This window comes from Lasioglossum baleicum, chromosome 10, assembly GCF_051020765.1.
Source record: "Lasioglossum baleicum chromosome 10, iyLasBale1, whole genome shotgun sequence".
In the NCBI taxonomy this organism is placed as follows: Eukaryota; Metazoa; Arthropoda; class Insecta; order Hymenoptera; family Halictidae; genus Lasioglossum; species Lasioglossum baleicum.
In genome coordinates this window covers 10702747-10716039 of record NC_134938.1, presented here as the reverse complement: position 1 = coordinate 10716039, position 13293 = coordinate 10702747, and the positions used below count along the sequence as shown (strand labels likewise).

The following is a 13293-nucleotide window of genomic DNA, read 5'->3' as shown; positions in this document are numbered from 1 at the left end:
ACCACAAAAATTCTTAAAATAATATTTTTGTCAGGTGTTAAATAAATTCTTGATCTTGAAATTAGCGACGTACCAAAAATACTTGAAAGTCTGCTGCCAAAATTCAACTCTAGTCTTCGTCAACGAAATTAAAAAACATTGAGACGACATAGAAGCAAGATTCTTATAAACTCTATCCAAAGTTTCAACCGTCGTTCAATTACACAATTTCTGGCCAATTAATGAAACGAACGACTGCTGCATATATCCTCAAACATATCTTTTAAAAAAATGAGCTAAAAATTGATCTAAACGGCGCCCTGAAAATTTTCGTCGATACATCGACGGTCCGTTTGAAGAATTCCCGATCATTCGCTGAATAATACTTGAAATATCCTAGAAAAGAAACGGTGTAGCGCACGAGGAATTCCCGTCGGTCCGCGACGCAGGATAAAAATCATCGCGAAAGAATCCCGCGCCGTTTGGTTCGCCGTTCCGTCGGTTTTGAGCGAAAAACCTGCATTCTCGACATGGATATACATGCCTCTAATATTGCGGAGGGTTCTCGCGAAATTGTGCATTCGCCGAAACGGCGACAGTGATTTTTGCGTCGAACGACGCGAGACCAGTGGCGATCATCGCGTCGGAGGATTGCTGATGGACGTTACAGCTCGACGGAATCGGTCGGGACGTCGCGATCGTCGGCGTTCCTCTTTGTCTTCCTCGTCGAGCGAGCCCACGGCATGAAATACTTCGATGTTCAGGCTCAACAGGTGGTATCACCGAGGTTGAGGTGCAGAGTATCTCGTTTCAAGCCGCACACTGTTGCTCAAGCACTACGCGGCCACTACGCGCCGTATAATTGTAATTAACGCTGCGAGACTGTTAAAATATCCTCGACATTCCGTCGCACGGTCGTTCACACCGACAAAACACTGACAGGCGTTCGCTTGTCGCGAAGTTGTAGCGATGTTTTCTGTTTTCAATTTTCTGACGACTGCTTTGCGTAGGGGAAGTTCCCCCAGTTAAAGTATTGCATACTTAGCTTTTTAGAATCAATAGAATTTCACAAACTCTTCTGCAGAAAAGTTTTTCCTTTACATTTTGCTACAAAAACGTGTGGGGTCTAATTTACACCCCTGTGCACGGTTAACATTAAAATAGCAGTGCACAGAGGGAAGGTTGCATTAAAAGCCAAAGATAAAATTAAGATATTTATTCGTAGGTCTATTCAATATTCTAAGTTACCTCAAAACTGGCGAAAGATAATAGAACAGAATAGAAAATACGTTATTGAATCAATTTATGAATAAATGTCTTAATTTTATCCCTGATCGCAAACAGTAAAAAGAATTTTCTGATAGAAAATCTGGCCTTGCGATAGAGTTCACAATTTCAATTTTGCAGATAAAAAATTCGATACTGTTGGGCCGAGGATATTGTCAAGAGAAACATTTTCGTGTTCGAGTAATGGACTCGTTAACCGAGTTAATGAAAGTTCTTCCCACCTCGACGCAATTAACCCTGCCGCACTGAGAACAGCGCGCAGTTTGAAACGAGATACTGCTCCTCGAGCGAGGGTGATACCACCTGTTAAGCTTGATCGCGTGAGTATTTCATATCATGAAGCGTGACACGGCGGACGGGCTATCGTTGTTGAATCGATGAGCGACGAAAGATGATACCGGGTGAACGGGGTCAATGAATAGCGCAGATAAGCGCGAGGAATTGCGATCGATCGATTCCTTAGCATTCGCGCACCGGAATTCCTTCCCCCTAATCGGAATTTCGCTTGGTCACTTCGAAAAATTCAACTACTTCGACGCAGAACCAAGATGAAACGATACGCGCCAATCTTTGCTATTATGAAAGCGTACAAACTTGAAATTGTTGTCCCCCAACGTTGAAATTCACCGAAATCAACGTTGAAATCGAATTGTTTAAGATAACGAGTAGACAAGGTTGTGAAACATGTAATTCAAATATGAAATCCTTCCTTTAATAATCAGTAACAGATTGAAAATAATATATTCTTAAATTCTTTTAATTCTCCCGCCATTTTAAATTCCACCTCTTAATCTTTGTCATAAATGCGCAGTCTCGTCAGTTCTCCGTAGGAAACATTTTTTGTCGTTGGATTTGTGTTGGTTGAAGATGAAATTTTTGTTTCGCGAGAATAATTTCGATCTAAAAGAAACTGAACGTACAGCTTCGGTGTCCCTGAAGAGGATAATCAAGCAATCCTGTCCAACTGCCTCTCGTATTACTACAGTCTTGCAGCATAGGAGTGTAATGAACAGTTATTACGACGTGAACGTATTTCAGGTGCATTCTTTCGAGGAACAGGTTGTAACACTGCCACCAGCTAGAAATTTTGTCACGAGGTTAGACTACAAATTTTCCTATCGTTCGAAACGCGCGTAAAATCCTTTTATTGCGTTCAGCACGACCAGAAGGACTTGCTCGCAAAAAATCAAATGTCACGGAATGTATTGAGTCAGCTTTGAGATGTTGTTTTATTCTTTTGATCGGGTCTTTTTCGAGAGGAACATGTTTGTCCTCGAGCGCGGAGGGTTAATTAGAGAGCAGTCGTTTACAGGTACGGTAATTCAGCAGGATGCTGCGAGGGTATGCGTCGTTTGAGCACCACTGGGTATAATTATGACATCTAATTAGGTTTTTAGCGGTTGGCGGTTGGTTCGGGCCTGCAGCAGCCATCCGGGACTCGAGCAGCCGCAGTCAAGGTCTTTTTTCCACAAGGCAGCTCTGGTTCTGGACACTGGCTCTCTCGACCTCCCCCTCCTGGACCCCTGATCCTTCTGCCTCGACCCTCTCACCGATATAGATTCCAGGCGAGTCCCTTTGTTTTGTCCCGGTCGCCCTTTTTGCACTGCGACCGATTCAATCGACTCCCGTATATAGCCGAGTGCCTCTCTCTCTCGATCTTTCACCCGGGAAAGAAAGAGAGAGAAACAGGCAGAGGAGGCACAGCGCGATGAGTCCTCGCGAGAAGTCGTCCTTGGGGACTAGCTGTGACCTCAGGAGGAAACGGTCCCTGTCGAATCAACAGCCTGGGAATAATTGCCGAAGCGATTACGGTAACCCTTAATCACCTGTCCTTGCGTTCAATCTTGCTGGACGATCGACGACGGCTGACAATTCTCCATGAAACAGCGAAACTCCTCGGCAACATCCTCCGCGATGTCTCCGAAAAAGGTTTTCGGGCCAATCTCGGAAATCTCGTGGCGGGTCCGCAGAAAAACTGGCACGGCAAGGACGCGATCTCGCGACAACAAATCACGGACACGGCGATAAGCATCGTGATCGAAGTTCACCAATAACCGCTGTACCCCGGTGTGTTGTCCAATTTCACGCGAAAGAGCAAGGACGAGGAGAGGACACGGGTTAGGTGTCTCTGCGCGTGGAAGAGAGACGGGAGAAGAAGAAGGGAACGACTCCCGGGGGATTTAGCATTGGAACGTGAAAAAGTCTCTTGTTAGATGGCGGTGGTACCCGTTCGTTCCAAGACGTCATTAGGGCACGCCACGTGAAGCCGAGAGGCCCGGAGATCGGGCCGCGATAAGCCACGAGTGAAGCACACGGAGGCCGGTGGAGGGGTCCACGAAGAGCGGAGGGGGACTTTGGGCCCAGTTAGACGGCCGGGAGGGGGAGCGGATGGGCCTGGAGCTGGGGAGGGCCGAGGGGATTGAAGAACAAGAGAGAGAGAGAGGCAACGAGCCGAGGGGAAGAAGGAGGAACGCGGAGGAGAGGATACGAGACGAAGAGTGATTGAGCTGTAGTCGATCTTGCTGCCCTGTCGAAGTTTCGAATGTCTTGATGCCGGCCAGTCGAAGATCGAGTTCGCTCTCAATACGGGAAGGGCCTTTTCCCTTCCTCCTCTCCTCTCCCCTCCCTCTCCCTTCGTGCCCCTTTCTTCTTTCTTTCCCCCTTTTATTCCACCGTATCCTCCGCTCGCGCGCTGTAGCCTCTCTTATCGTCTCTATTGTCTGCGCACGGTGTCCGAAGCTTCTAGACCAACCAAGCCAACCTCCGCCGCGGCTACTACCAAGTAGCCACGTGTTCGGATGATTAGCTACCAACTCTCGTATAGGATTTCAACGAATTCCAACCGGAGAACCGCTGCTGCTCGTCGAATTTCGGGAAACTATGGCCGCGCCGATCGATTGCTACGAAATAGCGGAATGATATTTCATGCAGACTGGTCGGACCGGTGAAATGGCTCGCGCGTGACGCGTATCGCCAGGTCATTCTACCTGACAGGAAACAAAATGTTCTTTTAACCGGGTAGACGCGACAAAACTAGACTACGCACTTCTGTGCTTAATAAAAATTTGATAATCTGATCTGATTTTCTGTCTTTAACATTTTTGACAACGTGGGACTACTACATTGAAGCTCTTGAATTCATTTAATCCGTCTCCGGTGTGTTTCAAATTGCTGCTACTCGTTTTTACTATAAATGTTACAGTCGTAACTTCATGCAAAACATCTTTGTATTATTTTGAGCGTTGGTTAAACTAGCACATTCATTGTGCATCGACATTCACTAGATCTGGGTGCAAGGTGAAATTGTTTTGTAATATGTATTATCTTACATGTGTATTATCAACATCTTTGAGCAGATGTAATACTGTTAAAAGCTATTATAAAATCATGATCAATATTTTTACTAATCGTCCATCGATCTCTCAAATTGATGGAACTGATGAAATGACAGAAATATTCGTTTATACCAGGGTTCAAGATCGCAGACTCGGTGTGCGTATTTTTGTCGAACGCAATTACGCGCGTACCCAGCCGTAATTCGTAACCGAAGTCTGGCCGAAGGATTTGCATACGGCGAATGATCGACGCAAAATGGCGAGCGCTTTATTGTCGCCGCTGGGTACAGCATTTAGTGGCGACTAACAAGATTACCGGTGCGCCGGGGAGCAATTGATCTCACTTAATTACAAGCTCCGCAGTCACGACAGACGCTCGAGATTGCGCTGGTCCTCCGCGTCTTGCCCGTAAAACACGGTAATTATTCCTCCTTTTTCTTTAATTAACACGATATCAATTTGTACATCTGCGAGGAACAATAAGAAAAAGATCGCACGGATCTTCGGAGAAGAATCGGAGAAAATATTCTACTTTCTTATTATTACAGTACAACGTAACCGACTAGATTGACTGGAAGTACGATTAGAAACTTATGAAACTGATCGAATCTTCGAGCGTAAGTTTTACGTCGATATTATTGTAAGTTTAATTATTGCATCAAGGCAAGAGATCCTGTTCAAGGATAATGACACGCATGCGCCTCCGGCTCGACAAGACTTACTAGAAAGTTATGAAACTGATCGAATCTTTGAGCGTGTTTTACGTCGATATTATTGTAAGTTTAATTATTGCATCAAGGCAAGAGATCCTGTTCAAGGATAATGACACACATGCGGCTCCGGTTCGAAATTACGGTTTAATTAATCTTTTATATCCGTTAATTACCCTTTTCCGTCAGCTATATTATAGTATAAATCATTTCGGTCGTTCTGATCTTGGAAGGATTCGTAACTCGAAATAATTCGACGTGACTCCCTCTTGACTATACTAATAAAATTCACGATAGCACAGTTTCGTTGATGAAGAGACACAAGGGGAGGAGGATACTTCCAAATACCTTTCCCCATTTATTTCAATGACTCGAGAGCTTAACGGACGCACACGACGAGCTCGAACACACGGCAATTATCAAAAATACACGCGCACACGGTCACAAACACGAAACTCGGCGGCATTTTCGTGCAGGTCACGCGAAGGTTGTTTCTGCGGCGCGCAGACAGTCTTTCAACGTCCGAGATCACCGAGCTAGGAGGAACACGCCTCGCCGTCTCCAATAATTGCAGGGTGGTGGATTCAAATTTATAATGTCCTTGCTAACCATCGACCACTCCCCGGCCCCAGCTGGAAAATAAAGAAACAAGGAAACACACTGCGCCGCTCCGAAGAGAATCGTTTGGAGCGACGGCGAATCCGCTTTCTCGTCCAGTTCCTTTATAAATCGTCGACTCGTTTCGGTGAAAGGTCAGCGACTACCGTTTCCACTGTCCAAACCAAGATTCGCCCGATGAGATATTAACCGAGCCCCGTATAGAGACGTCCGGCATTTAATGCGGCCGATGCCGTCGGCTGAAAATCATTTGGCGATGCGCCGGATTCCCTTCGGTCCTCTTTCTCAATTAGTGCAATTTTCTGTGGTTCCTAGGCCAGCCCAGGCATAACGAGGCCGTTCGCTGGCGTTCCCAGTGATTTATGGTATTTAAATCAACACTGATTGTTGGCCACGTTACTCGGAGCTCTAGCTGGCTCGCAAACTAATGAAATTGCGTACAATGAAAGAGTAAACAGCGGAACAGAAATTATTAGATGTTATTTCAGTACGTTCGCTGTTTGAAATGTTACTGAAATAATTTTCTAGTGTTTGGACCGAAGGTGGCCACCCTGCAGCGTGGGGACTTTCATGGAAGTTGATCAAAATCTTCATGAAACATTAAATGTTGTGTCTAATATTAGAATATGCACAAAACAATTAGATAGGCATACCGTATAACAGAACTGTTATTGCTAAACTGCGGATTTTATGCATTTGTGATCAAATGCAAAACGTAACAACATTTGCGGTATATAAAAATACCAACGTATTATTTTCAACTGATTAAAATCACAACTCATTTCATATCATAAATAACAATTTTCATTCTACACAAAAATCCGCAGTCTAGTTAGTACTCTCCAATAGAGAAAAATAATAACACTAATTTGTACGATGAAGTGGTAGACTGTTGTAGAGTGATTATTACATGTTGTCCTGGTACATTTTCTGTTGCATAACGTTATTGAAATCATTTTGTAGGGTATACAAGTTTGGGGGTGGACACCCCACGTCAAGTACTATGAAGACTTTCATGTAAGTTAACCACAATCATCATGGAATTTTTTTACCAATATTAAAATATTTAAACATTAGAGATCTGTTTTCTATACGATGTTTTATACAATGTACATATACCCATCACGTATAAAACAATTAGATATGCACAAAAATCTCTTTCTTCACGCGATTTGGAAATAACTCGGTCCAAAAAAGATACGTACACGTATATACATATCTCAGAACTTGTACATTACTTTTATGCACGGTGTTTATGAAATTCTAAAATCGTCTAAAAGTGTCTGAAATCGTCGCAGCGAGGGGTTGACCAACCCGCGAACATTGTTTTCCCAGAGTCGATCGAGCGGAAAGCAAACAAGTCAATCAATCACGAAACGCGCAGAATCATTGTTTTCTTTAATCATTCGAAAACCGGCGGAACAAAATGTAATAATTCGTTGTCCGAAAGAAAGAGCCGCGGCGCGGCGCATTCAGCGGGTCTATAAACCGCGCCGAAGGTGGTTGTGCCAACCACCGAGCACACCGAGTACGAGCACAAAGGGATATTGTGAGGTAATGGAAGATGCTCGTGCTACAAATTCATCAAAACCAATCAAGAACTAATTTTCCTGGAGCTGATCGGTAGGAGAGCCGACCGGGAGAGAGCCAGACCCGTTCCCCGTCCATTCTCCGTTGATCGCTTAATGGATCCCCGGACACACAAGAACTACCTCAGAAAAAAGAATCTGGAGCACGTGCTGCGTATATCAAAGCGGACAAAGTTATCAGCTTCCCGGAGATTGTGGCCGGTTTTTTCGCCGTTAGGCTAGCAAGCCGCGCGGCACTCTCAGTCGCGATATAATAGTTCCACCACGGACGGATTCCGGCGGACTGGCGGAAGATTAGCAATTAAAGGAGCCTGGCAGGGCGGAGAAGTTATGCGTGGCTAGATGCGGCCCTGCCGTGCTCGCATCCTGATATTCCTGATGCTCCTTCGAACGGAACCCCCGAGGGAGAGGAGAGCGAGCGAGCGAGCGAGCGAGGCTGGGGCCCGGCCCTCTCACTCCACGATGATCTATGGCTCTATCGCGTTCGGAGTCTCAGATCACAATCATCCCCCTTTATCGTATTCCTCCGTGAGTTTTCTTTCTTAGCAGGTGCCCGGCAACCACCGATATATTACGTACCGGGTGTCCAGCTTTAATTTCGCTCGCCATTCATCGTTGATGCGCCGCAGATACGGCTGATTACGATTAAAAATGATGCGGACAAGCCAGGTTTTCGTAGCCGGCTTGCTACTAAGCGATCCCTCGATTGTCCCGCCGAGGAATACCTACACTCCCCGCCGATAGAATCTACCGCAGAGTATCTGTAGAATCCGACAGGGATCGGACAGTCACCCTGACTAAGACGCGATCCACTGATTTCGGCATCTCCGGCCGTTTCTCACTTCGTTGCCCTGAACGGATCGGTTGCATGCGAATCGTTCGACTTTCGACGGCGACTCTCACCCTCGTTTTTCAAAGTCTACCTTTGACCGGGCACGTGGGGCTTGACCCCGCGGCTGTGGAGGTCTCTCGCTTAACCCCTCGGGTTAACCCCTGATTTCCTGAAGGAATGTAGTACCAGAGAACTAATTGCATTGAAGGAATCGTGCTATTTGGCTGCCGAATTTGAATTCGTGAGTCTCTTGAACATTCTTCAGAGTGCGGATCTTTATGCAAAATAAAAATGTCACACATGCATCAATATTTAAAAATATGCGCCAAATAAACATTTCTTTCTTCCTTTAATAATTCTAATAAGTTGAGAACAATGCATCGATGTGCTTAAATTCTTCTAACTTTTACTATCGCGTCACGATGGCGTGAATATACGGTCTCGTTCAAGAAACCTGTGGTGGCCTTGAAGTTAAAAAGAGAAAAGAGTTTGACTGTACAACATTTTTACTGTTCGTTGTTTTGTGAAAATTCGATGTTTGCAAATACAGTAAATCTTCCTATAATGAGATCAACTACACTGTATACATTTGGCAACAGTGTAGGCAACATTCTGGCTTCAATAAATTCTGTAGCGATAAATTTTGGTGTCCTTTTCGGGACAATATCCAAGCTATCAAATATTGTTTTACGTGATTAGAACATCCTAGGCATTCATAATTAATTAGAGGAAGAAGGAAGTGCAATCAACAACAAACAAATTAGAATTTCACCGGGTTAAATCTAAACATTTTCTCGCTAAATGAGAAGCACGCAACACATCGAATTTCTCGCGAATCACATTCGTTGCGGGTCGGTCGAAGCCGATCAAAGCTACATTAAACTCGCGGTCGATTCCATCGGGACAAAGGTGCTCGATCTCGTTCTTACAGATCGGCGCGGGGCCCTGTGCACAGGGGGCCGCCCGTTTCCTCCGCTCTGGTTCTCCGTGCGGGGCCCACGCAATGTTGCCAAGTCTTCTCGCGAGGGAACTTGCGGCCGCGGCCGAGCTGTGGCGGCGGAGGGCGAAGGGCCCGGGGGCCGAGGGAGAAAAGGTCGAGGGAAGCCGATCGAAGGCGAAGGGAGGCCGTTAAGTCGGTAGCATCCCGAGACGATTGGCGCCTGATTGGTCGCCGTTCACCACGACAAGCGAACCGGAAGCTGCGGCCCGGTGCACGCGCAAACCGCAAATAACCGTGCGCGAACCGCTCGAACGGACACGCGTTCGCGCGGACAAGCATCGTCGTCCGCGGCGTATCGCGTCCGATCTACCGATTGGTATTCGAGTGATAATCGAGCCTCTCTCGAGAGAAGCAAACAGGTTGACTCCGCTTTCCGTGGCGATTCTTACCCTCCTCCTTTTTTTCTGTCTTTTTACTACCTGTAATATGAAACCCGCAACTTATACAATCCCACGATCTAATACCACTTCCTCGACGTACCAATTGGACGGTACACCCGGAAACAAGCTCAAAACATCCATAAAATTAACGCACACTCGTCCCTCTATTTACGCGGCAGTTTATTTAACGCGCCACGTATTTTACGTCATCCATGGTCTCCCGATTTTTGCGCACCTTTTGTTTCAATGGTTCTATCGTGTTTGTTTTGGAACGATTTCATTTTTCATGCTCCTCGGATAATTTGATTTTCTTTACATAACTCAACACGTCACGCATGTGCGACACTAGTAGCGAACGTGTTAAAAAAAACAAGAAATCATTTTGTTAAATAATATTCTCTTGCAAACAATGATTGAAATCTACTTCAGATTTCGGAGGAGTCTAGATCATTTCAAACATCCACATCTTCGTTCTTTCTACATTACCGGCGCTCTATAATTGCCTCGACGCCTGCGAAAGCCGTAATCAACGAGCACCAATTTTCCATAAGCTTTTTCGGAGAGCCGTAGCGTAACAACCCGCGAAACTGGATTCGCGCGTAATTACCGGCGAGTATAATCAATTCCCCGCAGAACCATTAACCTTCTAGTTCCGTTTCCCATAAAGCGCAACCTCGGGATCTGGTTTTATGGTTTTATTAACACGTCGGGGAATCACGTTCACGATCGAATCTGCAGCCGTCCGCGAACATTTTCGAATATAATCAGTGGTGAGGACGGGGCTCGAGTGTTTTACGAGCAAAAAGCCGGCATCCAGATCGATAGATAAGAAAAAAATTAATTCAGACTTAAGTACCGTTGCTCCGTGTTACTTAATTGCCTCATTATATACGGTGTAATGACTACCGGATGAAGTACGGGCCCGGGACTACGGTGGAAAGAGGGCCAAAACGGCGCGGCGCGGCGCCGCTGCGTTCTACGTTTTCATTCGTGTTCGGCTTTCATAAATTAAATTGTCCGGGCGTTTAAAGCTTTCTAGCCGTGGTCGCCGGATTTATCGGCTCGCATCGGGACCGCGCCGCGGATATTTACGGCCGTTACTACGAAATTCCTGAGGATCTGGCCAGAACGAGCGCGCGACACCGCGCTCCCTCAAACGCATTCCAGAAATTGTCATGCGGGAGCCGCTCAAATTACAAGAAAATTACGGAAATCATCCTAGAAATTCTCGAACACGTCGAAATAACTAAACTACACGCCTCGGACACGCGTTTTGTCCGACTAAATACGAGACGGAGAATCTCATGTTTACAGTTCTAATTCCGGAGCTACGAATTCTATTAGCGGGCCAGCCTGGTGTCGACCGTCGGAAATGAATGAATTCGCGGGAATTTATTGCGACGAGTGAACTGAAGCGATCCACTCGAAATTTTCCGACTGTTTCGCCGTAGTATTGAAGTTATTAAACATATTTTTCATTAATCCAAAAGAGGTGTAGATGTACGAGTCGTAATAGTCATCCTAATGTTAAAAATCGAATATGTTTCTTTATGTTTTAAGTGTGTCTTCTACTTATCGTCTTATTTCATCACTATACTGTAATTTGATGCACTTATGACAAAAGTGATCGAATCGAAGGCGAAACAATAAAAGCATTTAAAGAATTTAAGAGAAGAATGTTGAAACTGGTGCAGACAATTTCGATTTCGCAGTAAAATCGACGAATTATATTGCAGACTTATGCATTTATGACAAAATTGAATAAGCGATATATGTACAAGACTGTCAAGTCAATAAAGGAATTTAATCTTGTTATTAGATTATCATCGACTTAATAAAATTATCGATAGAAGAAAAACATCTTCGATTCACTTCTGTTCCATACAATTAATTTGCAAAATTTCTATTTTGCACTAGAGGGGAGTTGTTGCTCGCTCGCTTCGCGAGAGGGTTAGTGGTACACATTTTATTTTAACAGACGTCGATAAGTAAATTTCTATTGAAATATTGATTAAAAGCTACGACGTTCGTTTTTTTTTGTTGTATTGCAACATGATTCGAAAAGCACTTTTAGTTTTTCCCGAATTTTCCATTTTTCCATGATACTTTCCCAATTTTTTTAAATCTAAAAACTTGATTCGGACTACAACGAACATTAAAAAAAAAATTAGCCAAATCGGTCCAGCCGTTCTCCCGTGATGTCGTGACCAACGAACAGCATTTGATTTTTATTATTATAGAAGAAGATAGAAAGATAGAATAAGGATCCGTGTTTACCAATTACTAGCACTATCGAGCGGAAGCACTCGTTCGACGTTCACAGTCGAAGAATGAATAACTGTTTGTATTTTTGTGAATGAAATCGTCAAGTTATCGGACACTGTCAGTTGAACGATCATGTCACGATCAGATCGGAGAGCGCACATCGGCGTAACAAAGATACTGTTCCAGGGAGAGGAGCCTTTGTCTGCCGAGAAAGTGAAAAGATTCGGACGTGTTCCTCGCAGTTGTTCGCCGAGCCCTTCTTCTCTCTGATCTTATTGGCTTGTAGCATCTTGTGCGGGGACCAGTGGGGCACAGGGGGCCTTGTCCAGGCCACTAAATCTCGGGAGAGACTTCGACGTTGAAATAATAAACATGTCCACCGGGACTGTCTCTCCCTAGCGTGGTTCTGGTCCATTGGACGAGTCGTAGGACGTAAAAGGGCGAGCACGGAACGAGGTCCATGGGGGCCGCGATGAAACCGGGGGTATGGGGTGCCCGTACCCCATACATGGAACGCAACGGTCCGCCAAATAGAGCGGTTCCCTTCGAGGTTCTAATACCGGGCAGATTTTTCGCCTCTCTCTCTCTCTTTCTTTCCTCGGGATCAATTTCTCTGGCCACTTTCTAGCCAGTTGTCTTAATTAATGAACGAACCAAACGTTTAACAACCTTCTATTTTTAATGAGACAAGCAATGTTGCAAAATGTAGACTCATTTCATAAAATATAAAAATTATTCGGTGCATGCAAACACGTCAATCTGTGCTCTCCAATCATTTAAAAGTATGTACACATACCCTACAAGTAAATATCAGACATAGATAAAAGAGAAAATGTTCGTTTTTAACAAACTTATTTTATATTAATTCAGAATAATAATTTCTATGAATTTCTATGAATAATAATAACTATGATTTGTCTACCTGAATTGCAGCAAACTGGGGTAAAGTAGAAAATAATGTTCTTCCTAAATATGTTTAATAGATTGAAAATAATATAAGAATATTTTTAAATTCTTCTAATGTTTTGACTGTTTTAAATTACACTTGCTCATTTTTGTCGTAAATGCATAAAATCCGCTATCTATTAATTAAAGATGATCATTTTCATTACTGAAAAAAGCCAAAAGTTTACAATCACTATATTCGAAAGTGTGTGAACTACTGAAACCCTGTTTCGCTTTTCACTTGTCAAAAGAAGTGAACATTAATTTTTTCGACACCGAAGTATTTAGACATGTTCAACATAACTGTCGATTTTTGATCCATCGAAGCACGGGAATGCGAAGTCCTGCGTTTT

General features: G+C 44.3%; 1 protein-coding gene across 2 annotated transcripts in view; it reads left to right on the top strand.

Annotated features, from left to right (window-relative positions):
- Nucleotides 1-13293, top strand: part of Ci (transcriptional activator cubitus interruptus) — a 171074-nt gene that overhangs the window by 47208 nt on the left and 110573 nt on the right. The window contains exon 2 of one of the 2 annotated variants that reach the window (XM_076432619.1): nt 6893-6946. The exons of the other annotated variant lie outside the window; for it this stretch is intronic. Coding sequence (XP_076288734.1) covers nt 6893-6946 — 54 coding nt within the window. The remainder of the gene's footprint in view (nt 1-6892; nt 6947-13293) is intronic. 2 annotated transcript variants of the gene reach the window in all.